General features: G+C 38.3%; 1 protein-coding gene across 2 annotated transcripts in view; it reads right to left on the bottom strand.

Moving 5' to 3' along the window:
• Window positions 1–27,919, bottom strand: part of hipk3b (homeodomain interacting protein kinase 3b) — a 90,213-nt gene that overhangs the window by 12,195 nt on the left and 50,099 nt on the right. For both annotated transcript variants that reach the window (XM_067419683.1, XM_067419684.1), the window contains exons 4-9: window positions 19,676–19,795; window positions 12,906–12,992; window positions 9,346–9,530; window positions 9,097–9,259; window positions 1,161–1,278; window positions 700–821 (exon numbers count right to left, since the gene is read on the bottom strand). In XM_067419683.1, the coding sequence (XP_067275784.1) occupies window positions 700–821; window positions 1,161–1,278; window positions 9,097–9,259; window positions 9,346–9,530; window positions 12,906–12,992; window positions 19,676–19,795 (795 nt within the window). The remainder of the gene's footprint in view (window positions 1–699; window positions 822–1,160; window positions 1,279–9,096; window positions 9,260–9,345; window positions 9,531–12,905; window positions 12,993–19,675; window positions 19,796–27,919) is intronic.

Genomic DNA, 27,919 nt, shown 5'->3' with positions numbered 1-27,919 from the left:
AATCATAGACCGTAAAAAAATATGGACGACTCGACATCATCCGTTTCCGCTTGCCATATTTGAAGCTTTCAGGCGGGGGTGCACGGCGCGGACATCTTGGGACCGAGTCTGCGCAGTAGCGATTTCGGGACCGGAGTTGCGCAGTAGAGCGCAGGAAGTAGAGCAGGAAGTACAGTCGCGATATCAAAAGCCCGCCCACACTCTCTCGCAGATGCAGAACAATTAATTATGTTGGTGTGAAATAAACAGTTATGGAAATGTAGAAATTAAAGCTAAAGCTCTAATCTGCTCCCAAAAATTTCGAAAAAAGTCTGTTAGTGCCTCAGTGACAACTTCACTCAGAGAAGCCGTCAGTCTCAGCTGTCAATCATGACGTCACACCCCCCATTTTTATAGCATCAAATAACTAACTCAAACTAAACTTATTTTTAAAACGAACACCTGAAATGAAATCATCGTGATGATAACTGCCTTCAGTGACATAAACTAACTTTGGGGGGAAATTTTTGAAGTGTAATTTTATTATTTAGTTTGCCTCGCGTCCATTAGAAAACACAGAGGGGCGGCTATACTGGGACCGGTCACCGGGGGGCGATCGAGGTGCGAAAGCTTCAGTAAATGAGGGGGAGACTGCAGGCTTGGTGATAATTGATACAAGTTTATCGAAACTTTTTTCGGTCAATCCCTATTTGCGTTCACCTGTGTAATGAGCCCTGGTCTGATCTGTAGAGGCTGGATGGCGGAGGCTTGTGTCACCAGCGGTACTGTGCTCTCCATCCGCACAGAGAATCCCGCTGGCTTATTTGGGTTAGGCGGGAGACCTGAAACATGAGGCAGGGTATTATTGTTAACTAAAACCATGTGTTTATTATTTGACAAAATACATTAAAAAATAATAATAATAATAATAATTAAAAACTTAAAACAACAACATCTCATTTTGGTTTAGTTTAAGTTTAAGTACAAATAAATCAAATAAATAAATAAACAAACTATATAAAAAATATATATATTACTGAATATGTTTGAATAGAATTCATAATAGAATGAAAAAAGGACATGAGTACATAAATGAAATCAATTACAGAATCATTATTCTGTTAACAAACATTGTGGTTGAGCTAACACTTGCTTGAATCTGATGACTGAAGGTAAAATACCTTGTATGGTTGGGGGACAGAGAATAAGCGCCTGCTGGAAAGAGTCACCAAACTGAGCACTTCCTGTCTGGAGAGGGATTCCTGGATGCATCACTGAAGGGGCAGATGAGGCTAAAGCCTACAGAAAAAGAAAAGAAAATAGAGTCTGAATAATAAAGACAAAATGGGTCATATTCAGTTGCACTTTGCTTCCTCTTAGGCAAGTACATACTATGCAGTTACTGGATAACAATTATGTACCAATCCTCAACTTAACCCCGAAACCTAACCTTAACCAATGTAGTCACTTTATATTACTCAGTTCATTCTTGAGAACACTGAAAGTGCACATACTGTAAAATAAACTGTAACCTCATTCTATAGTTTTGTAGCTTTTCCCCCCCTCACAATAACGTTGCAGTAAAGGATAAATGTTTCTGTGGAAACACATTAAAGTGAATTTCATTTAAATGTCCTATAGAGGGCGACATGGCATTACTAGACAGAACATCAGTATTGCTCTGATGAAGCCATTTGGTTTGTATACGCTACAAGACCTGATAATATTTAGATTTACATAAATCTTCCTCATGCAAAATATTGAGCCTGTATTGAGCCACTGCTGCAGAGCCTGTAGCCATTTTTAAAAAAACATCTTAAGACACATCTCTTCCAATTGCACCTGACCAATAAAGAATAGCACTTAACTATCCATTCATTTTTGTCTGTTTGTCAAAAAAAAAAAAAAAAAAAAAAAACCTGTGTACTGTGCTTAATTAACTGAGACTTCTTACAGCTCTTACAGGTTGTTGGCCTTGTTTGTTTCGTTGCTTCTATTGCTCTCCCCTTTTTTGTAAGTCGCTTTGGATAAAAGCGTTTGCTAAATGATTAAATGTAAATGTTAAATGTAAATGTATTGACATGCTTGGTTCTTAATATCATGACAATCAAACAAATATAAGTGGCTGCAAGTAGTCACTAATGTACAAATAAACAAACAACTTGTGAACAGGATGTATTTGTTATTACGGAGTTATTTTTGAATTTCTTTTTATGCTGCTTTAAAATTAAAGCATAACACAACAGGCAACAACACTTTCTACAAGCACTGGATCATTTTGAGATCTTTTTTTCTATTTTGTTTCCATAACTTGTCTTTACTGTATATAGACTACTAGTGGAAAGAAAACATCAAAAATGCGCATATGTGTTTATATATTTGATAACACTTTATATAGTAATGCCTATAGATTTAATTTACAATACGTTTTCTCAAAATTCTTTTTTCTTTTTTTCACTTTAACATACTTACATACATTATATATATATATATATATATATATATATATATATATATATATATATATATATATATATATATATATATATATATATATATATATATATATATATATATATATATACATACACCTTTAACAGAGGGTTTATATTATTCATCAACATTTTATTCTTGAAATGATGTAATTTTTTTATAGCCGTTATAACAATTTTCTCTAAGTTACACTTTCTTTTCTGGAATTGTAGGCAAATCATTGCATATTTAATCAGATCATATTTCCTTTGCATATTTAAATGCAGAATTTCAGAATTGTAATACAAAACAATTGACTTAATGTAGCTTGATTAATAAACAGTGTAAAGTATGATGATATCTATTAGTTAAGCCGTTTACCCCATGTTTAACCCATTCACCTGTAGGTCTAGCCTTAAATCATTATTTTAATATCCATTGTATTATATCCCATTCACATACACATTTACAGGCCTCTGGATCAAAGTTCATATACTCCTGAGCAACATAACTCCAGGGTACAGAATAACACAAATAGTGTGTTAGCAGCATGAACGTGATCATAGAGTGTGAACGTGACATGGGCAACTCCTTCAGGGGCTACACAGACAATGTTCTTCTTTTCCAGCTAACTCTGAACAGCTGACTGCATTTACTCTTTAATTCAATTTACCAGTTTTCAAAATAGAATGTTACAAAAGTCAACAAGGTCCACATTATGTTGTCAAAAAACAAAACAAAGTACCATGCTTAAAAGGTCATCAAAAATGCATTACAACAATCTGCATGTGTTATCTTAGGTCAGTTTGGTTTGGGCAGAAAGTTTTCTGCCGTGTCTCTGCTTGGAAACCGAATGTCCTTTCCATGTTGCCATGATGTCAGCGATGTTGCCGTGACAACGCCAATAAGACTTTACATTTGTGAGATATAAGAAAGACCACAATGCAGAGCTGACAAGACACATTTACATGGACAGCGTACAATAAAATAAAAAACCTACAAAAACACAGATATTAACTTAAAGCTTGCACAAAACTATTTCTGACAGCCTGTTTTATAGGAGGAAAGCTTATATTGGCCACAAAGACACTTCAGCTAAATGTGGTTGTCAGCTTACATTTTAGTGCTTAATTCTCTTCCGAATCAACTCCTGAAAAATTCAGCTAGTGGCAACAGCCTTTACAAAAATGACTGTTAATGATGTATGACGAGAGATATGAAACAAGTCAGACAAAAGATATCTCTGATGCATGTTTAAATATAACTATAATAACTCCCTTAACTTGATCGCTGTATGAACTAAGCTTAAACAAAAATCCCAATAAGGTGTATAAGTGGGCATTGCAACACGTTTGCAAGAGCAAGCCCTGTGAAGCAGCCTGTAAAAGCACAATATGTACGATTTTTGCATGATAATATACAAAAAAAAAACAAGCAGTTTTAAATTATTTGTTCATTTGTGTACTTACATAATACCAAATGTTTCCAACAATTTTTATTTTAATCCAGAAAAAAACGAAATTTGAACCAATGTAACATTTGGAGATGGCCGCGTTATTCTCGATTTCCACTTTTACTGCCGTGGAAACCATGGCAACCCAGTGAGTCTCATTTTAAAGGGTTAGTTCACCCAAAAATTAAAATTAATTCATTAATTCAGTACATTTCCTCTCTCAAGACCCATAAAAGGCACTAAAAACGTGTATCTCACTACAGTGGCTGTACAATAATTTTACGAAGCGACAAGAATAGATTTTGTGTGGAAAAAAATCAAAATAATGAATTTATCCGCCAAGTTATTGTCTTCCATGTAGGTCTCGGACGTGAACTCACGCGATAGCGGCGCTCCTCTTCTGGATCATGTATCCGAACGGCGGATCTGCGTCATTCTCGAAGATGAACAAAGGTCTTACGGGTGTCCAACGACATTAGGGTGAGTAAATAATTAAATAATTTTCATTTTTGGGTGAACTAACCCTTTTAAGATAACTCCAAGAAATGGAAATTTTAGGATGAATCAAATGACCCGAGAAGAGTTTTGGACAAGATAAATCTCAAGTCAAGACAAACTTATGAAGAATGTTTTAAAAAGTTTTAAAAGCTTAGTTTTTTTTACAGTTTTCAGATTGCGATGAGATGGGATTTAACATGTTCGCTAGCATTAATATAATGTTTTAGCACATTGCTACCATGAATCAACATGTTGCTAACATTAATTAGCATGCTGCTAACATTAATTAACATAATGCTAACATAAACATGCTGACCTTTTCTAACACATTGCTAACATGAATTAGCACACTGCTAACATAATTTAACAACTTGCTAACATGATTTAAAACAGGTGGAGATGGAGTAGAAAATTGTAATCTCAGGAGAATAAGTTAAAAAAGGGGTTTTCAGTTAGCTGGTTTTCTCAAAAAACTTAAAGCTACACTGTGTAACTTTTTTAGTTTATTCTTAGCTAAAATCACTTAGTTCTTTCAAAAATATATGTACTCATTAATGTATATTTACTTCTTTCAAGTAATAATGTATTCTCGTAATTTTATAATATACCATTGAAAATACATACGTGTTGAGGGTTTGGATGGCGGTCGCCATGTTGCTGCTCCATCTTGAAAGTACATTTGCCAAAGAGGGACATACCCGTTAATTCAAGCTTCGCTTTTCGCGTTTTTACACTCGATGGCACTGTGTCGAATGTGAAGAGGAGGATTGCTTGAGGCTGCTATATGATGACGGAGGATCACTCTGAAGCCCCTTTCACAGTGCACGTCGGACCCGCAATATTCCCGGAGCATTGCCGGGTCGCCTTCTGTGTGAAAGCAACCACGTCCCGGAATTGATTACCGAATTCGACTCGGGTCGGGGACCTAGTAACATTGCGGGATATGTATCAGAGTCGCCATGGAAGCGGAAAAGAGAATTAAGACGGCAACGCAACAGGCAAATCAACAAGACAAAAGTAAACATTGGAGTGGCCTTTCCAAGATGGAAAGAGCTCATGAGGAGCAACGATTTTAAAAAGAACGCCGACATTACCTGCTTTCTTCTCGACAGGTAATATTAATTCAGCCTATTTGTGTATATTGGAAGTTTTATTGTTGCTTGGCTAATTGTATCATGGTGTGCTGTGCATAACACTAGAACGACGTCTAGGATAGTTTTCCTCGCGTCAATGATGAAAAAGTATTGTTTACCTTATAACATAAATCCGTGTTCTATGACGGATAACATTTTAACATAAGATTAATATTTTAATTGCATTATAATTTGTTTGCCTTACGCTAGTGGTGTCGTACAATATACAGAATAATGATAGCACTGATAAAAGTTACTTTACTAAGAGCTTGCATTCGTCTGGGAACCTGATAGCTGATGTTAGCAATGAACTGGTTAAAAATAACGAAAACGTAAAACTATTATTCATTTTACATAGATTAATTTGATCATAGATCATTTGGTAAATTAAATAACTGCAAATTATCATATCGGCTGACCATCTGCTATGCTATGGCAGTGTAATTAAATACAGTGTGTGTTATCAATAGTAAGTCAGCTTTTTTGAAAATACTGTTCAAATGTACTTTTAGTAGGCTACGATTGTTTTTTTAAAAACACAAAATGGTTACCCCACCATTTAATGACGAATGTGACATGTATTAGTAGTAATTTAGCATTAAACATTACGTTACATGTGGCTAATTCATTAGAATGAAATAAAATCATGTGATCAAACGTAACAGTTATACAACTTTATTTGATTACCACATCCATGAACATGATTTATGAGTCCCGTCGGATTGCTTTTTTCCATCGACACTGGAGGTGAATATGACAACTCCCATCATTCTACGTTTCTACACCGCGTCACTTTCTTACTGTTCTGAATATGTGACTTCTACCAGCAAAAACTATTTACTGTGCCTTTAAGCAAAAAACACGATGTAAAATTTCTGTACACAACGAGTCGTTTGTCACTTTAATATTTCTTCGTTTAAAATAGCGGATACCAAACATGTGAGAAACCAGAGGGTTGCTATGGCGTCCCAGTTTCGGGAGCACGTCATGTTCTGAACACACATGGAACGATAATTTAGGGGACTCTCTCCAGCATTTAAATGCGGTTGTCACTCATGAAACTTTACAGTGTGTACGCGACCATTGAGGCTCATTATAAATGTAATCAGAGTCAGAGTGAGCTGTGACAGTCCTGTTTTGACAGCCTGTCATCACCTGCGCTGAATGGAGCATGTCATTCAGAATGAGTCAACGTGACTCTCAACATGTTAACAAAATAAAAGGCAAGACACAGAAGTCACAATGACGGAACAAAGTGACAGGAGTGCAAGACAGAGCAAAACAGAAACTAAACGATAGATTGTGTAATAATGTGTCTGTCTGGCAAATGATCCAGCACATGAACAGCAACCATACAGATAAAAGGAAAAAGAAAATCTCAGGGAATTTTCTTATTTAATGCAAGTTTTGTTCCTGTGAAACACCAGACTCGCAGACTGGTTTTACATATTAACTACATGTAGTCTATATTTTATTAAAACAACAAAAATATACTTTTGTGTTTAGATTCTGAGATATACCATCTTCCTATCCAGCTTCTTTTTTAAAAGAGGGTGTGCGTGTTCGTGTGGGTGTGCGCGCGTGTGTGTGTTTAACTTTGCCCCCACTGTTTTCAGAATTAATCTGTACAGCGTATCTGTCTTTTATAAATATGATAAAACTATAGACTCTTCAGAGATATAAAGTATGCAATACTACTCTTTAGGTACTCAAGAGTAACATGAGATTGACAGAAACTGAGTGTTATGCCCCCTTTAATGAGAGAATCTCATGTTATGCTCTGAGATCAAACATCTATTCGAAAAAAAAGTCAACTAATCTATTAGAAAATGTAACTAAAGCATTATTTTCGATAAAATGTAGAAAAAACAAAACTGGCAGATGTTTTTTTCATTTTTCAAAATTCGTGTGACTGGATGGGACACGTGGTAGTGAAAAGGGTTTATGCCTAGATGGGTCACAAAGCTTGTGATTTTAGGAAGAATGCGATCATTCTAGGGGTTAAATCTATAACAGCCACAATTGTAAAATGTTTTTTCCTCTCTACGTGACGTTGACCATCTGCAAGACACACGTCGACATGCCAATGTTCATAACTCTAGTTTTGACTGTTAAAGTTTTTCAATTTGACCCAATTGAATTTCTTGAACTGGCTATATTAAAATATACAGTAAAAGTCAAACATTTCAAAGAACCTGCTCAAAACCATTTTTAATTCATAAATAATATTGCAAAGCATTGCATAGTGTGCTTATACAAAATGATAACCACAAGTTAAACGCATTCGATTATTTTATATAAATGGAAATAATTTGTATTTACTTCAGGGAAGTGTGCTACAACTAATTTGATTAATCTGAGGTTTCGTAATGCCTAGTCAACTCTCTAAAATTAAGAAACAGTAGAAAACAGTAACAAAAAATTGGAACATTGTGTGCATGTTTGATTCATTTAAAATATTTATTACATAAAATTCAAATATGATACTACATGCCACATAAAAATAAATAAACGTTTTATATTTGTGAAGTGCCTCCTTTGAATTTTGTCACAGCACATTATGAACAGGACAAGCATTAGCTGGATAAACGTTCGAGCCAGGTGCTTTTTTTCTTCTCTACAATAAAGATATTAAATTCAACAGTTCAGGCATTCTACGCTCTACTGTTCGAGCTAGAGGAATGCAAAACTTTGAGGCCTTCACAAGGCCTTCAGCACATGCGTCATGCACGGTTTTGACCTTCACATGAAAAGTGTTAAAGATAGCATCCCAAAAGACAATTTTACAAGGTTGCCAAGTAACAATAAAGAAGTGTATAAATTAACAGTAAAAGCAGTGAAAGCAAATGAATATTACCATTGCCTCAGTCAAAAGAGATTCCCGAGCAGAAATACGAGCTGACTTTCAAGTAAAAATGCAAAAGATTCTTAAGCCCCTTTCACACTGCGATTCCGGCAAATACACGGATAATGCGACCCGGCATTTGTTCCCGGGCCGCTAGATTTGGTCCATTCACACTGCCAGCGAAATACCGTAATATGTGCGCTTTCACACACAACCCGTAACGGTCCCGGGTCGAGTTGACACGTGACATCCTGATGTGACGTATAATGGACGAGCGATCTCAGCTTCAGCGCGGATAGTAAGGAGCTCCGTGGTCTCGACTTTTGTCCAGTTTGCGCACATTTCTACTTGTTGAATTTAAGTTTATTTTGTATACGAACACTCTCTGCATTTAAAACACTGACTAGCTCTTCTGGCACTGCAGGGTTGTATTATTGAAAAAACAAGCTCTAGGAGTCGCACGATAACTACGTACAAGTTGCGGCATTAGTTTTGGCTTTTGTTCACACAGCGCTCGTCCCGGGTCCAATACTGCAATGTTACTAGGTCCCCGACCCGGGTTCAATTTGGTAATCAATTCCGGGACGTGGTTGCTTTCACACAGAAGGCGACCCGGCAATGTTCCGGGAATATTGCGTGTCCGACGTGCAGTGTGAAAGGAGCTTTAGAGGTTCACAAACTTTCTAGCAGCATTTTAATGATAATGCTTTTAGTACCTGAGTGTGAATGCCAGTCACCTTGCAGAAGGGAAGGGTAAGGTTGGGCGCTGCACCAGTGCTTGGGACAGTCCTGACAAACTGAGCCTTGGTCCGGCTGAGGGACTCATAACTGCCTGGTCTTGAGCAGCACACATCCATAATGTGAAAACAGGATTTGACACTGTAAAGAGAAAAATTAGAACACAAACTGTCAGTCAGAGGAATGAATGAATCACAAACCAGGTTGAGAAATGAAAATCCACTCACTGGTTGCTGTGGGGGAAGTCTAGCAGGTGCTGCATGGTAACAAAAGGATGGCTAAGGGCGTCACTTGGGGCAATTCTTTCCTCAGCATCTATCAACAACATCTTCTTCAGCAAACCCACAAACTCTGCACGATCAACCTTCTCTGCCAACAAATCACAGCCTTCCAGATTCATCACTAGATTCACCTGAGGAAAAAAAGACGAAACAAAGCACATATGTATTTACTAGTAGTAGTTTAAATTAAATTGAACACAATTGATAGTATACAACAATCAGGCAGAACATTATGGCCTAATATTGTGTTGGTCACCCTGTGGCTGCCAAAACAGCCCTGAACGGTCAAGGCATGGACTCCTGGAATGGACATGTTTGTTCAGCACATCCCACAGGTGCTCAACTGGATTTAGATCCCAATTTGGAAGCCAAGTCAACAACTTAAACTCGTTGTTGAGCTCCTCAAACCATTCCTGAACAGTTTTTGATTTGTGGCAGAGCGCATTATCCAGCTGAAATGGGCCACAGTCACCAGGGAATACCTTTTGCATGAAAGGGTGTACATGGTCAGCAACAATGCTTAGGTAGGTGGTACGCATCAAAGTAACATCCACATGGATGGCAGGACCCAAGGTTTCCCAGCAGAACATTGCCAAAGCATCACACTGCCTCTGCCGGCATTCCTTCTTCCCATAGTGCATCCTGGTGCCATGTGTTCCCCTGGTAAGCGAAGCATATGCACATGGCCATCCACGTGATGTAAAAAGCATCAAATCCTTGAGCAATTTGAGCTACAGTAGCTTGTCTGTTTGATAGGACCACATAGGCCAGCCTTTGCTCCTCACATGCATTAATGGTCCTTGGCTGCCCATGACCATTTGGCATATTTGCAGTTTCCACTGTTCCTTCCTTGGACCACTTTAGATACTGACCACTGCAGACCGGGAACACCTCATAAGAGCTGCAGTTTTGGAGATGCTCTGACTCAGTCGTCCAATCACCACAATTTGGCCCTTGTCAGACTCACTGAAATCCTTAAGCTTGCTGATTTTTCCTGCTTTTATCACACATCAACTTTGGGGGAAAAAAGTTCACTTGCTGCCTAATATAACCCACCCACTAACAGGTGCCATGGTGATGAGAAGTGTTTTTCACTTCACTGGTCAATGTCATGCTTGGTATTTTATATATATATATATATAAATAATTATTTATATATATATATACATATATATATACATATATATACATATATATATACATATATATACATATATATACATATATATACATATATATATATATATATATATATATATATATATATATATATATATAATTATTTATATATATATACATATACATATATACATATACATATATATATATATATATATATATATATATATATATATATATATATATATATATATATATATATATATATATATATATATATATATATACAGTCTTGTTCAAAATAATAGCAGTACAATGTGACTAACCAGAATAATCAAGGTTTTTAGTATATTTTTTATTGCTACGTGGCAAACAAGTTACCAGTAGGTTCAGTAGATTGTCAGAAAACAAACAAGACCCAGCATTCATGATATGCACGCTCTTAAGGCTGTGCAATTGGGCAATTAGTTGAAAGGGGTGTGTTCAAAAAAATATCAGTGTCTACCTTTGACTGACTATTTTGTACAAAACATTTTTTTTCTGGGATTTAGCAATCCTGTGAATCACTAAACTAATATTTAGTTGTATGACCACAGTTTTTTAAAACTGCTTGACATCTGTGTGGCATGGAGTCAACAAACTTGTGGCACCTCTCAGCTGTTATTCCACTCCATGATTCTTTAACAACATTCCACAATTCATTCACATTTCTTGGTTTTGCTTCAGAAACAGCATTTTTGAAATCACCCCACAAGTTCTCAATTGGATTAAGGTCTGGAGATTGGGCTGGCCACTCCATAACATTAATTTTGTTGGTTTGGAACCAAGACTTTGCCCGTTTACTAGTGTGTTTTGGGTCATTGTCTTGTTGAAACAACCGTTTCAAGGGCATGTCCTCTTCAGCATAGGGCAACATGACCTCTTCAAGTATTTAAACATATGCAAACTGATCCATGATCCCTGGTATGCGATAAATAGGCCCAACACCATAGTAGGAGAAACATGCCCATATCATGATGCTTGCACCTCCATGCTTCACTGTCTTCACTGTGTACTGTGGCTTGAATTCAGAGTTTGGGGGTCGTCTCACAAACTGCCTGTGGCCCTTGGACCCAAAAAGAACAATTTTACTCTCATCAGTCCACAAAATGTTCCTCCATTTCTCTTTAGGCCAGTTGATGTGTTCTTTGGCAAATTGTAACCTCTTCTGCACATGCCTTTTTTTTAACAGAGGGACTTTGCGGGGGATTCTTGAAAATAGATTAGCTTCACACAGACGTCTTCTAACTGTCACAGTACTTACAGGTAACTCCAGACTGTCTTTGATCATCCTGGAGGTGATCATTGGCTGAGCCTTCGCCATTCTGGTTATTCTTCTATCCATTTTGATGGTTGTCTTCCGTTTTCTTCCACGTCTCTCTGGTTTTGCTCTCCATTTTAAGGCATTGGAGATCATTTTAGCTGAACAGCCTATCATTTTTTGCACCTCTTTATAGGTTTTCCCCTCTCTAATCAACTTTTTAATCAAAGTACGCTGTTCTTCTGAACAATGTCTTGAACGACCCATTTTCCTCAGCTTTCAAATGCATGTTCAACAAGTGTTGGCTTCATCCTTAAATAGGGGCCACCTGATTCACACCTGTTTCTTCACAAAATTGATGACCTCAGAGATTGAATGCCACACTGCTATTTTTTTGAACACACCCCTTTCAACTAATTCAACTAATTGCCCAATTGCACAGCCTTAAGAGCGTGCATATCATGAATGCTGGGTCTTGTTTGTTTTCTGAGAATCTACTGAACCTACTGGTAACTTGTTTGCCACGTAGCAATAAAAAATATACTAAAAACCTTGATTATTCTGGTTAGTCACATTGTACTGCTATTATTTTGAACAAGACTGTATATATATATATATATATATATATATATATATATGTACAATGTTACAATAATGTATACGGGAAATAAATGCTTATGTTCTTTTGAACTTTCTATTCAGTTAATAATTAGCTAAAAAAAGGAACCGTTTCAATAGTTTATTTGCTTTTTTTAAATAAAAAAAACTGTTCACCTAAACCATTCCAAAGATTTGACTTAATAAAGCTTGGAACAGATTCCATGTGGTCCTACTGAATAAAATAAGAGGATTGACACACATTTCCTGTTATTAGTGAATTGAAAGGTGCCTGATGGTAAATAAACGTGATTTGTTTTTGTTACACTTTTAATTTGTGCAGCACAAAACGAGTTTCATATTTGCATTCGTAAAGTAACTGCAGCTCTCCTTGCAGGAATTTTCCACTGGGAGAGAATGAGTTGTGAATTATTCTGATGTGGTAAAAGTTGGATTTTCTGTGTTGTGATCCTGATCCAAATATACGTACATGCGCTATGTCATCCAAACAGCTGAAGATATACTTCCTGGCTTCTTTTGATTTTAGCCCCGTCTCCGTCTCGTGCTCCTCTGTGGACTGAAACAAATGCATATTAAAATACATCACAAAATCAAATAAACCCTCTAAACTTTGATAAATGTCCCTGGTCTTATAACCAATTATTAATCATTATTGTGCACAAACATATTCGTATTCATAGATCAATAAAATCCAAAGATACATATTTTTGAGAAAATAAAACAAAGAAACAAAAATTATATTAAGATATACTGGACAGCAATTTTCATGATTAAAAAATGTACTCAGTCCAATATATATATATATATATATATATATACACACAATTTGAATAATATAGCAATATATATACATTATAGTAAATAATTTTAAAATGCATAAAATCCTCTAAAATTACTTTAGATAGCATTATAAATTTATATATTTAAGCTAAAATACTTTCTGGTCATTGTCACTGGAACAAAAAAAATCCTTATATAATGACAATCAAGGCCATGTGGGTAAAAATAATATTAACCAATAATGTAACAGCCAATTTTTCACAATCCAACCAAATCATAAAAGATCAAATTAAGTCTAGCCACACTAAATATTAGGTCGCATAAGGGGCTTTCGCACTGGAGAAATCGTTTCATTGTTCCTAGAACTAATGACGGGAGTACTCACTTTATGGCATGTTCACATTGCAGGAACTGGGAATGATTTTAGTTCTATTTAGCTCTAAGAATGCCTTTTGGGAGGAACTAAAAAAGCTCCTAATTCATAGCATAATTGGAAATACCAGTGCTAAGTTAGTAATGGGAGGTATGACCAACAATTTATATCTTGGTTTTTTTTTTTTTTTATTATACCGGTTTCACAGTATTTATATCCCCATGCATGACCGGGTTAACGACATTTTCTACTGACTCAGAGAGGAAATACAGCAGTAGATTGACTAAGAATGCCATATTTTACTGTCATGGAGAGAATATTGTAGAAAAATTCCACACTACAATTAATACAGGTCATTAATGCAATACATTAATGCAAGGCCCTACAAAATGATGCTGTGGGGAATACAGGGGCGGCAGTGGCTCAGTGGTTCATGTCGGTTGTCTACAAACCCGGAAGGTTGGGGGTTTAATCCCCGGTTCCACCTGACCAAGTGTCGAGGTGTCCATGAGCAAAACACCTAACCCCGTGCTGCTCCCGACGAGCTGGATGGTGCATTACAGGGCTGACATCGCCATCGGTGTATGAATGGGTGAATGTGAGGCAAAATGTAAAGAGCTTTGGATGGCCATAGGGTCGGTTAAAAGCGCTATATAAGTGAAGTCCATTTACCATTTCTCCGCATTGTCAAAATGTTCGCCACGCCAACAAAAGTCACAATAACCAGTGTGGCTTACTCCTCACTTCAGAGCTGGAACACTAAGGGGACTTGTAGTTCTCAAGGAAACCACCCTGGTGGTTTCCATAACCAATGGTGGAGGAAGTATTGAATCTCAGTACTTAAAGATGCCCTAGAATGAGTTGAAATAATATGTTAAAATGTTCTCTGATATCTACATAGAGGGTATTTGGCTTATTTAAGGGCAAAAATTGCCCAGATACAGTTTTACAGGTCAATTTACAACCCTAGAAATTGTCCCTAGGATCTAATGCTCTGTCTTATTTGGAAGAGTCATTAATATTAATGTTGAGCTCTACTCTGATTGGCTTATTTCAGCAGCTCACAGCAGTTCAGCGAAGTGGCTCGTGAGTCCTGACAGAACACAGACCGACTGAATGACACTAAGCAGATAATCTCAAATGGAGATTGATTAAATGCAGCCTACTTGTTTTTTGGTGTTTTCAGAACCATATCGCTCGTGTGCGTATGGTTGCCACATGTACATGTTTAGGTAAAACACCGGATAGTATACTTGCTCTTTTCACATTAAAGCTCCGATTGGGGATTTAAATTACTGACATCTGACAACCGCAAGCACGAACACTCTTCTTTATCTCAGACAAAACCAAAACCAGTGATTTTAGACTTGTCTTTTTCATCAACGATATTGTTATTGTGTTTAATTGTATTATATATGTTTATATAATGTTAGTCACAATGTAGGCTACGCAGTGACTGTGATGTACTCTGAAATACAAACATGCAAAAACATCATACTTAAGTTCTCAAAAATATAAATAAAATTTTTTTTACAAAATGAATAGCATTGTCAAATGACTATCGTTTTAACTTATATGCTGTCGTTTGTATAAGGTGACGTTTGCTAGAAGGATCAAGTGAACGATCTGTAACCATTGCTACTTTCTTCAGTTTAAGACGCTGAATGAAGCTTGCATGAAATGGGCCGAACAAATGAACGATTTTGAATTAAATTGTTGTGGTATCCGATTCTAATGAACATCCACCATGACTGGATGTATGTAAGGGTATGGGAAGGGTATGTAAAGTCCTCACGTCCCGTGCACAGTAGGGCTGTCAACGAATATTCTAAATTCGAATATATATTCGAATAATTAAAAAAAAAAGGAATTTCGACGGTGAAATTTAAAATTCGAATTAAAAAAAAAAGTGGTAGTAGAGGCGTGGCTGTCTGCTTTGTGAGTGAGCGCGCGCATTGGGGTTCAGGGACAGGTCACAGGAGTCACACTGTCACTGCTGAAAGTGGACGCGTCTTGCAGGGAAGATGGCAGAAAGTGCAGAGCCCAACTCGACCGCAGCAGAGAAAGAGATTTTAACTCCATAATCGAAAAAGGCCATGTCTGGAAGTACGTTGGATTTTGATCGTACGTTGGAGGTAAAATTGTTGAGCCGCGAGATAAATTTATATGCAAGCTATGCAAGATACAGTTAGCATACCATACCTCATTTTATTTAACATTAAACAGAAACATTACTAAAATGTAGGCTACTGTACTGACTGAAGAGATATTGCATGAATAAAGGATAGAGAGAGAGAGAGAGAGAGAGAGAGAGAGAGAGAGAGAGAGAGAGAGAGAGAGAGAGAGAGAGAGAGAGAGAGAGAGAGAGAGAGAGAGAGGTCTGCGCTCTTGGCCATTAGTAAATTTATATATAATAATCATATACAATAATAATTCTATAATTTATAATAACAATCTACTTGTTTTTGTGTTACTAATACGTTGTCAAATATGTATAAACTTAAATAGAGAAACTATACAAGTAGTTAATGTCCATGAGAGTTGCTGTTTTTGCTATCCTCGCGTGACACTTGTTTACCTGCAGTCCAGATGATTCGGCTCCGTCAGTTCCGCCTGACAATGAACATGTTCGGACCATATAGCCGTAAAAATTATAAAAAATATTAAAGCTACACCGTGTAACTTTTTTAGTTTATTCTTAGCTAAAAACACATAGTTCTTTCAAAGATATATGTGCTCATTAATGTATATTTACTTCTTTCAAGTAATAAAGTATTCTTGTAAGTTTATAATATACAATTGAAAATACATTTGAGATTTTTTAATTTATTTTTTGTATGAGTGAGACTGTTTTGTTTACATTTCTCCTCGAGTGGTTGCGCCTCAACAGCGCAACACTGTTGTTACCGTCAGTTCATTAAACATTATATTATCCATTCATTATCAGGACAATCCTTAAAGGGTCATGAAACCCCCCTGCTGCAGCGGTGTTTTTTTCACACCTTTGATTTGAAAAGGCTTGTTAAAAGGGGAGTGGTCAACTGTGAAAAGGTAGGATGGGTATTGTGTGGAAAGAGGGAATGGTTTGCATAAATAGGGGACTGTCATATAGGCACATTAAGATTAGCAATACCAACAGCAGCAGTTAGAGTGATTCTGAGACATGTTCTTGGTTCACGTTGGCATTGTTTACAACAGTGAGATTAAATGAAGGATGAGTACAGAGAATGAGAGAGCTCTGAGACATTAAGTGGCGTGCAGCGGAGATCGCAAGTTTTTCAGCTCTTCAAATCAGCATTCAGTGAGCAATGAAAATAAATTATTCTGTATGATAAAATATATTGCAAACGTTATAATTAAACTATATTTGTCCAAATATGCACGCTGTTTGGCCAGATGAACAACGCGCCGACGTGATGACTAAGAGAACATGAACCACTCACGAACATGCGGTAGAGGTGTAATGCTGCCTTCATGTGCTCTCGGAATTATCGTAAATACGAGTTTCCTAGGTAAAAATTGCACATGAACGCCCTCACATTTTAAAACTTGAATAATGCAATGATTTCGTAATCACGACTTCAGGAGTCGGAATTATCACATTTCCGATGGTATGTGAAGGCAGCATAATTCTAGATCGGGGTAAAAGCGAAGGGGTTTGAGGTTTCATAGTCTTGACCGAGCATTTCACAGAGCGACGCGGGCTAGGTTGCCGTGACAATCCGCGCTGTCACTCGGCAGCTAAATCGATATTGTCCGAATATGCAGCACGCTGTTTCACTAAGAGCCTGAACACATGCGGTTTAGTGCATGGCTGTGACCACAAATAAAACGAAAAGGTGGCTTTTGATTCTTATTTCATCAAAAATATTTGTTCATTAGCCTACAGATCGGTTATTTTGCACTCCTGACATAAATTAGATAGTCAACACTTGCAGGTTCAGTGTGCGATTCCTCAGGTTAATTTTACTTTACCGAGGCTTTGTAGCAAAGGCTTCCACAGACGGCGCTTACTTACAGCTCGCTCGGCGCCATTATGTTACTTTGTATCAGCACAACGCCTCACTTTCCTCCTTGATATTTCCGCACGCTGCTTTCAAAACTTCACTAACAAACCATAATGATGGAAGACGAGCCTGACAGAAGTGACTGTCTCATGCATATTAACTAAATCTTGTATGCATACTACAGCGCACTGATTGGACTGAATGAGCTTTATGTCATGAATATATTATCGAGAATCGCTCTGAGCGGTCGACGTCAGCATGTCCCCAGCAGCCCATACTTGGGCCGAAAAGCACACGCTGACGTCAGCATTTGTGACGTTGCTCCGACTCAGCTTTTCAAAACCGAAGACAGAAATCGCTCTGAAAAATGCAAAAATAACTTTTTTTCACATATGAATAACATTATTGAGTACCCTTAGTGTTTAAATGATGTGCAGCCTATACATATCTGTTTACATCTCAAAAAAAGTGTTTTGGGTTTTCATGACCCTTTAATCTCGAGCCCTAAAAATGATCAGAAAATGTAATGGAACGTTGTAAAAATATAGTGTATATAGTAGAAAGTAAAATATTTGCTGCAAAATGTAACAAAATAATAGTCAAAAGTATGCACTATTGATTCTACTTAAAGGGGGGGTGAAACACTCAGTTTCAGTCAATCTCATGTCAATCTTGAGTACCTATAGAGTAGTATTGCATCCTTCATATCTCCTAAAAGTCTTTAGTTTTATCATATTTATAAAAGAAATATAGGCTGTACCGAGTCTTTCCGGAAAAAACCGAGCGCCTGGAGGCGTATCGTGTGGGCGGAGCTAAAGAATGACAAGCGCGCAAAGCGGTGACGTCCTCAAGCGTGGAGAAACCCATCTATCTCAGCTAATACAGATAATGATCCACAATCAAATCTGAGGGAGAAATAAATTGAACAGGAGAAACGGCAACAGCAGGACGTCCGTCTCTGTGGTATGTAAGTTACTGTATTTAATGGCCTCTCCACATTTCTGTGTGTTTACTCGCAGTGTATGAGGACATGATTCGGTTTATGGACTATTGTATGCGACTAGACCTTAGAAGTAGCAAGCAAAACGGTTTTGCACGTCAGAATACTGTAACGTTATACAGAGAACAACAATGGAGTAACCATTAGCGCATTTGAATGACGAAGCACGCGATCGTGTCGTTTACTGTCGTTTACTGATGTTTACTCATGCGACGGTAGCCAATAGCAGAGACATTTGAAGCAGTTTAAGTTAACTCACCGTCGAAGCTTTATCGCTGGGACCGCTCCGTCAGAAACACACTTCTTTGGTATGATTTGGTAAAGTCCTGTGACAGCAGTGGCGTGTAAATCCATTTTGAGATGCGACTGAAGCGATGCCTTGAAGCTTCCCGTCATTTCTGCGTTCAAATTGGTTCAAATGCAGCGCTGCCTTCCCGGAATGCTGTGCTGAAGCGTTGAAGTCGCTTGATGTCACGCATAGGAATAAAGGGGAGCGCGGCGCCGTTCACGGACGACTGGATCTGCAGCTGAGAGACTGTTTACAGCGTGCTCTAGTCACGCGCGCGCGCACCCTACCGGGAGAAGAGCCCGTACGGCCCATACAAGGACCTTCCGCTCTTATTAACGTCAAATAGACCCATACTCGAAAAAAACTCGCCGAAACTTGTGAGAAACCGGAAGGAGTATTTTTAACACAGAAATACTCCATCAAACGTCCAACATTAGTTTTTGAAACTTTGTCTATGTTTAGGATGGGAATCCAAGTCTTTAACAGTGCAAAAAGCTCAGTATGCATGAAACAGCATTTCACCCCCCCTTTAAATAAAGTACAGATATGTGAAAAATGTACTTAAGTAAAGTAAGGACGTATTTGTACATTCTTCGTTACATTCCACCACTGCCTATAAGTTTCCTAAAACTATTGGAAGGGTTGAGAATCATAATTGATGTTATCTCTTCAACATGCATATATCATTAGTTAACATGATACAGGTGTTCGTGTATGTCTGTGTGTGTGTGTGTGTGTGTGCGTGCGTGCATGTGTGCGTGTGTGCGTGTGTCATAGTTCTTGATCTCACTTTAAGTCTCCAGCCTGCGTACGGCGAGTCCGACTCCCGGCAAAAGAAGCGAGATGTCTTCGTCCCCACATTTAACAGATGCTCTCCTGGCAGACCCTGCGTCTGAGAGATGTAGCGAATCTGAGGGGAGACAGATGGGAAAGAGTGAAACAGAGCTAGCTGAGCTCAATCATTGTTAATGTTTTAACACAGTCCAATGTAAATGGATACATCAACAAAAGACCGGCAGAAGCCTAGAAACAGCACGTGTTCTCAAAAACACGTTCACTACACAGCACGTGTTTTGAAAAACACACTGAAATGGGCCGATTTATGGAGTCATGCTTGTGTGAAACCTAAAGGAGGGTGTGTGTGGCCGTTTTGTGCGAGTTCTTACGTCAACGGCACTGTGGTGCGAGAGAAAGGCCTATTAGATACTCAGTGTCACATGGTGACTGCTGGGCATGTGCCGATATCAATTTTTCATGTTGCGATTAATTGCTGAAGTTTTATCACGATATACGATATCACAATATTGAAATAAGTTCCACAAAAAGTGTTGTCATAGCATAACAGCTTTAAGAACTATTTTTGTAATGACAAAAATAACTGAATGTTTAAATACAACATTACAATGCACCAGAAATATATACAGCTCTGGAAAAAAAAAAAAAGAGAAATCAATGTTAAGTGGTCTCTTAATTTTTTCCAGAGCTGTAAAAGTACAACTTTCAAACAGATTAATATGTAAAAGAATTAGGCTATAAAGAACAAGAGGTAACAAATTAATACAAGATGTCATTATTTAATGCATTAACTAAGATTGAGCAAGAGCTATATTTGTTAGAGAAGGTGTAATGTTAGTTAAGAAATACTGAACATCGTTAGTTTTATCTTAGGTCCATTAAAGGTGCACTATGCAGCTTTTGTCCACTGGAGGGCGCCTATGCAAAACAAATGCGTAGCTTGATGACGCAAAGTGTGAGCGCAGCATCTTGGGAGATGTGGTCTTCTCATCACAGCCGGTGAAAAATAGGACTCGGGCAGAAACCACGTTCATGCATGCGGTTATTAACGTTACTGTAGTCTAAAGCAGAGCAGGACCGAGTGTTATGGACCTGAGCAAAGCTGCTGGAGCGATTGTTAAACAAATACCCGCCTTGAGAATACCGGGACTTTTATTATGACGGGACGGGACTCATTTGCCGGGCGCCTGCACAGATCCGCTCTTCCGGTTATGATTTTGAGGTAATGGAGCTTTGTTTATCATATTAGATACATTTAAGTGTGTTTAAAACGATGTTATGACGTTACTCCGTGCGTTCACATGTTCACACTGCTAAGAGTAAAGCGCTCCTGCCATATAAAAGCCGAAACCGAGGGTAACGCAGATATGACGCAATTGACAGGCGACTCTCTCAAATGCAATGCTGCAACGTCCCTGTCCTTAGTTAAAATAGCAATTTTCTCACAATTTACAAATAGTTGGAAACATCTGGGATATTGTAGGTACTCAACTGAACAAAATATATAACACTGGCCTAGTGGTTTTTGGATATTTTACTGCAAAAATACTACATAGTTCACCTTTAAAGCTACACTGTGTAACTTTTTTAATTTATTCTTAGCTAAAAACACTTAGTTCTTTCAAAAATATATGTGCTCATTAATGTATATTTACTTCTTTCACATAGTAAAGTATTCTCGTAAGTTTATAATATGCCATTGAAAATACATACGGGTGAGGGGTTCGAATGCCGGTCGCCATGTTGCTCTCCTCCATCTTGAAAGTACATTAGCCAAAGAGGGACATACCCATAAATTCAAGCTTCGCCTTTCGTGTTTTAACACTCGATGGCACTGTCTCGAATGTGAAGATGGGGATTGCCATGTTAATCTTGGACTAAATCGGCCACCGTAGGAGTTAAAATGAAATCAGAATTGAGAGGAACTGAAACTAATATTCACTGGATGGTCATATACCCTTTCACCGCTAGATGGGGGAAAATATCCCACAGTGTAGCTTTAAAACAGTTATTTTGTTATTAAACAGTAACTAAGAAATTAACATTACTTAGAAGTATTTTTCATTGTCAGTTTGGTAATCATGAATTAACATGTTAACTAATGAAGTCGTATGTCTTTTGGACAAATAATCCAAAAAATTCTAATCATAAGGGCATGTGGTAGTTCAGATTAAAACAAAGTTTAAGTTTGAAAATAAATAGCCTATTAAGTCTTTAAGTATTAAGTATTTGGTGCTGTGATGAACAACATTGAGTTGTGAGTTTGACCAACTAATGGCTGTTTTAAAAACTTCACCAGCGCTTGCTTTTGTTTGTGGGGTTTCCGGGGTAACTGCAGCATTCTGCAGTTCATCAGCGCCCTCTGCTGTCAGCGATCGGCACTTCATCAGCGCGTCTCCTTCACTCGTTCATGTGCTTCTCATTTACATCTGAGCGAGTCTCCTTCACGAGTCTCCTTCACAAGTCTCCTTCACTCGTTCATGTGCTTCTCATTTACATCTGAGCGAGTCTCCTTCACTCGTTCATGTGCTTCTCATTTACATCTGAGCGAGTCTCCTTCACTCATTCATGTGCTTCTCATTAACCTCTGAGCGAGTCTCCTTCACTCGTTCATGTGCTTCTCATTAACCTCTGAGCGGGTGTCCCTTTGGCGCAGAATACAGCAGTGTTGAGCATTTATACGGTTGACGGGCAAAGTATTCTTAATTGCATTATAATTTGTTTTATATTTGTTAATCAAATATTATTCATGATAATTTGAAATGCCCACGACAACAATATCGTGCATATTCATTATCGTGATATATTAAATTACTGAAAATCGGCACATGCCTAGTGACTGCAGAGGTGCATGTGCTGCAGTGGTACAACTTATAATCAGATTACATGACCCTTTGGAACCCAGACTGGGCCAACATGTTTGTGACACCTTTGTGGTGTGTTCAAGCACACTTTTTTTGGCCCAGATACAGGCTATACAAGTCAATATCACTACTCTGGCAGTTCTTTGATGCCAATTTGGTGTCATGCCCTTTAGAAGGAAATGTTACACTTAAAAGTTTAGCCATTAATTACAATTTTGTAATCATTTACAAATGACTTTCTTCTGTGTGGCACAAAATATATCCCTCTTGAAATATAGTGCGCACATCATATTAACTCATTTTATTAAGTTTATTATTTTGAAGATTGACAGCCCCTGGTCACTACATGCTTTCGTTGTAGGGTAAATGACAGATTACACTTTCTGCTAAACTTTTTTGGTGCATTGCACCTTTAAGAAAGTTAACAGTAGCTACCATTACACACATTCTTTGCACACACACACACACACACACACACACATAAATGCGGAGTCAATGCGCAAAAGAGACAAATAACATTGTAAATTCTGTTCAGATAAGAACTTCTGAGAAAAAGGAAGAGAAAACATGTTTAAGCTCTGGGTGATGAAATGAAGGGCTAGACGGGAATAAATGAAGACATTTGGAGAGGAAGTAAATGTAAGGTCAATGAGGATATGACTGTGGGAAAGCAGGTCTTGGGTCAGCACAGAGGAAAGGAAGTAAGAATATATGTTGTTTAACACTGCTATGCAAGATCTGGTAGGAAAGTTGATTTAGATTTTCAATATCTATCGGAGTTAGAGATATACACATCTAATGACACATCAAACAGCATAGCAGTCCATGATGATGAATAAAGAATTTCCATCTTTCAATAGTTTTGGTTATAAGTGGTTTCCAGCTTCAGTTCATATGTAATCCATCCTCCTGTCGCTTATCTGGGACAGGTCACAGTGGCAGCAGGCTAAGTAGACGTGTCCAAATGTCCTTTTCCTTCCTCCAGCTCCTCCAGGGGGGTTCTCAAGGCATCCCAGACCAGCTGGGAAATAGTCCCTCCAGCGCGTCCTAGGTCTCTTTCTAATTAGACAAACTGCTATGCTATTTGAACACCTTAACCGGAAGGTGTTTCAGAGGCACCCTGGCCAGATGGCTAAGCTACCTCAACAGGCTCCTTTTGCTGCTGTAGTAGGGCTGGGTTAGCAGAACCAAATCTAATTTGGAACCAGGGTAGTCTAACAACTCTCCGTTGGATTGGAAAAAACAAACTCTGGTCAGGCCAATCACATCGTGTATAGAGTCGGTGGGTTGGTCTTAACATAATGACGGCAGAGTTGTGACGGTTCCGCGTGTTACTTGTAAACAAATTAGCAGGTAAACAGCGGTCTTTCAAATGGGCTTTGTTCGTGACTTGTTATGCTTTGTTATTAAGCATTTCTTTGAGAAAAGAACGGCACTGAAATCATTCTTATGAAAGGAAGATCTGTTCAGAGTTTTATGGCGGATACGGTGAAAGTTAAATCTATCAACTACCTCCGCTTTACTTTCTGCGTTGCTCTGGTTGGTTGAAGTGTTGTCTTCATCCGCCCGCACGGGAAGAAGCACTTTAGATGATCAATTTGCTCAATTTGACAACATATTTTTACATCTGGATGACAGGCATAATGGATGATCAAACAGAATGCGTTTTTGCTCTTAAAAATACAAGACGTAGCTAGGCATGTGCCGATATCAATTTTTCATGTTGCGATTAATTGCTGACGTTTTATCACAATATACGATATTATCACGATATTGAAATAAGTTGGGGAAAAAGTGTTGACATAGCATAACAGCTTTAAGAACTATTTTAGTATAACTGAATGTTATGGCTGGCTGTTTTAAAAACTCCTTCTCTAGCGCGGATGCTTTTGTTTGCATGGTTTCCGGGGTAACTGCTGCATTCTGCAGTTCATCAGCGCCCTCTGCTGTCACTGAGCGGCACTTCAGCAGCGCGTCTTCTTCACCCATTCAGTCATGTGCAAACGCACGTCGGGCTTGTTTACATCTGAGCGCGTCCATTTGACGCAGAACATACGGTTGATGGGCAAAGTATTCTTGAGTGCATTATAAAAAAATAATAATTAATTGTTAATAAATTATTATTTACGATATTTTAAAGTGCCCACGATAACAATATTGTGCATATTCATTATCGTGATAAATCGCATTATCGAAAATTGGCACGTCTAGACGTAGCGTAAAACTGTCCAACTGCAGGGCAGCGGCGCTAATGAATGGAAAAGGCGACAGGGTCTCAAACGCGACACGTTAAAAAAGCTGCGAGACACTGCCAATGGTCAAAGTCGATCATTTTGCACATATTTACATAGCAAAACTGTTAAAAAGCTTTCTGTTAACAGCGCAGATTAATCACGTCATCTCCATAAGAACTTATGATTGGCCTAAAGCAGACTTGTTCAAATCAGCGTGTTCTGATTTCATTTGTGAATATATCGGTAATCTTCATTCCGCAAAGTACGCAATTTACCGGTAATGTTACAACTTCCCTTACTGGTTAATTGACAGAAACAGATTTATCGGTATTTTTGAAAAGGTCCTGTTCATACATGATGTCTTACCGGTAATTGACCAGTTAATTTACAGGTGTGAAAGGGGCTATTGTTAGGGTGTACTCACACTAGCCAGTTTGAACCGTTGCCGAGTGCGTTTGACCACCAAAGCGCGGTTCGTTTGACTAGTGCGAGTGCTCCGAACCGTGCCCGGGTGCGGCTCGATTAGCCGGCCCTGGCCCTCTTGGAAGAGGTGGGCCAGAGCACGGTTCAGTTGGACTCGGGCGCGGTTCACATGCAGTGTGAGCGCTAACCGTGCTGGAGTCCGTAATCAAAGCTGCAAAGTCCTTGCTACACGTCAGCTGGTACCTTGCAAACCTCCTCATACGAGCAGCATGATTACGTGAAAATTTTTGCACCACTAAGGCGACACATATCTGTTTAACAACAGGCTGTGAGAGGGCTGTGGACCACCGTGGACCAAACGACAAAATTATCCACAAATAAAACAGAGTGATGGACTCCATTGTGTTCAGAGAGTGCTGCTCTTCCTGTTTATCCCGAAACCGTCGCACCATAATGACGTAAGCGTGCTCCGGCACGAATGCTGAAACCCGAAACCGTCGCACCATAATGACGTAAGCGTGCTCCGGCACGAATGCTGAAACCCGAAACCGTCGCACCATAATGACGTAAGCGTGCTCCGGCACGAATGCTGAAACCCTATGTGAGTGCAGGCCAGAGGGGGAGTGGGGAGGGGGGACAATCGTACTCGGGGCCCGGTTCATGGCAACCGTGCCTAGTGTGAGTACACCCTTAGTTACTCACAAAGTATACAAATAGTTTACTGCAAAATCAGCACTAGTAAAATAATAACATTTTAATATTAATCTAGAAATAGTAAACACAAATGCTTTTCACTCAAATGAACACAAACGGAACCATTTAAAAATTATATGTACTAAAATTTTCACTCAAAATGTATATGAAATTAAGAAAAATGCAATTGCTGACAATTGTTTCAACAAAATTCTTTTAAAAAATTTGACACTTTTTTTTACATATAAAAAAATGGCAGATCTATAAGAAATAACTATCCGAAAAAAAAAAGTAAAAAAAAAAAGAAAAACACGAATTTAGAGCATAAAATGAATAAGGAATAATAAATAAATGATGCAGCACTATTTTTTAGGTCAGTCTCATTTTGTGACAGACTCAGTTGACAAATAGTCAAAAGGTCAGATTTTGCTTCCATTGCCAAACCTTCCATTGAAACACGGGTTGCTCTTTGGAACATTCTCAAATAAACAAAATGCTAGATAGCATGATCATCAGGTTTTGTCAGTGCTGTCTGTCTATCTGTGGCAAAACTCTAACACAGCAAAAAAGCTGTAACTTTTGGCTTCTTAGCTAAATATCTCATGGTAACCTTCCATTACGGTAAGTTATTATAAGAAGAACTACCCAACACTCGGGTCAAAACAATAGTGTTATTCTTTCATTGCCATCTAAATCATGCATAACATGTAAAAAAAAAACAAAAAACAAAAAACAAGATGATATCAGCCAACTGGCTAGCAAGTGAGTTTTATTTTTACACACATTTGGCACATGGTGAGTGCTAATTCTGCATACTGTCTGTGTGTTCTGGGTGTTTCAGCCTCTCAGAGTAACAGCTTTATTTTCAAACAGGGATGTATCACTTTAGTACTATAAGAATATGCCTACATGTCCAAACCTGCACCCAAGGCCACAGTCTGCTAACGCGCATTTCTTCCACATTTAAGAGGTGTAATAGTCACTGTTATAATACAGTGGCAGCGTCAAACGAAAGGCTCCACATGCCTGCAAGATGAGCCCCTACGATTGGTGCCGTAAAGGGGCGTTCGTTTATGCTATAAATATATTTTGCTGTGCAAGTTTAAATTGAACACCCCAGTGAAGGAGGCGCGTGGAACAGGAGTGCGACCCCATGAGCCATTTTAGTCCCTAGACTGGAATCACACCTTAGGCAGTTAGGTGACACCCCACACGTGATTTGCTGACGTCCTGTTAAACATAATTTATGTGCTTTTGCATTGCTATCCCGTGGCGGTAACAAACCTCAAGGGTGCCATAGTGTCAGCGTCTTATTTTTTTTAACTTTTCAGCAACTTTCTTCATCTTTACTTTCTTTCAAACTGTTGCTCAGTCGTGTCAGTAGCTGACCTGAAAGAGAAAACTGCCTAAAGAAGATGACAGTGTCAATGCCTGCTACCATTTCTGAGTGTACTTTCGTTACATTATGAATCACTGTCCAACACATTTTAAAATATTTACATTTACATTTAATCATTTAGCAGACGCTTTTATCCAAAGCGACTTACAAAAAAGGGGAGAGCAATAGAAGCAACGAAACAAACAAGGCCAACAACCTGTAAGAGCTGTAAGAAGTCTCAGTTAATTAAGCATAGTACACAATTATTATTATTTTTTTGGACAAACAAACAAAATTTAAAAGGATAGTTAAGTGCTATTTTTTATTGGTCAGGTGCAATTGGAAGAGATGTGTCTTAAGATGTTTTTTAAAAATGGCTACAGACTCGGCAGCACGAATTGAGATCGGCAGGTCATTCCACCAGGTGGGAACGGTCCAGGAAAATGTCCGTGAGAGTGATTTCATGCCTCTTTGGGATGGAACCACGAGGCGCCCCTCGCTCGCAGAACGCAAGCTTCTGGAGGGTGTGTAAGTCTGAGCAAGCGAGTTAAGGTATATTGGTGCAGAGCCAGTGGCTGCTTTGTAGGCGAACACCAGTGCCTTGAATTTGATGCGAGCAGCCATTGGCATGACATACAAGCTACATG

Source organism: Pseudorasbora parva, chromosome 16 (assembly GCF_024679245.1).
Source record: "Pseudorasbora parva isolate DD20220531a chromosome 16, ASM2467924v1, whole genome shotgun sequence".
Lineage (NCBI taxonomy): Eukaryota > Metazoa > Chordata > Actinopteri > Cypriniformes > Gobionidae > Pseudorasbora > Pseudorasbora parva.
The sequence above is the reverse complement of the archived record's forward strand: the minus strand, read 5'-3'. Positions and strand labels throughout refer to the sequence as shown.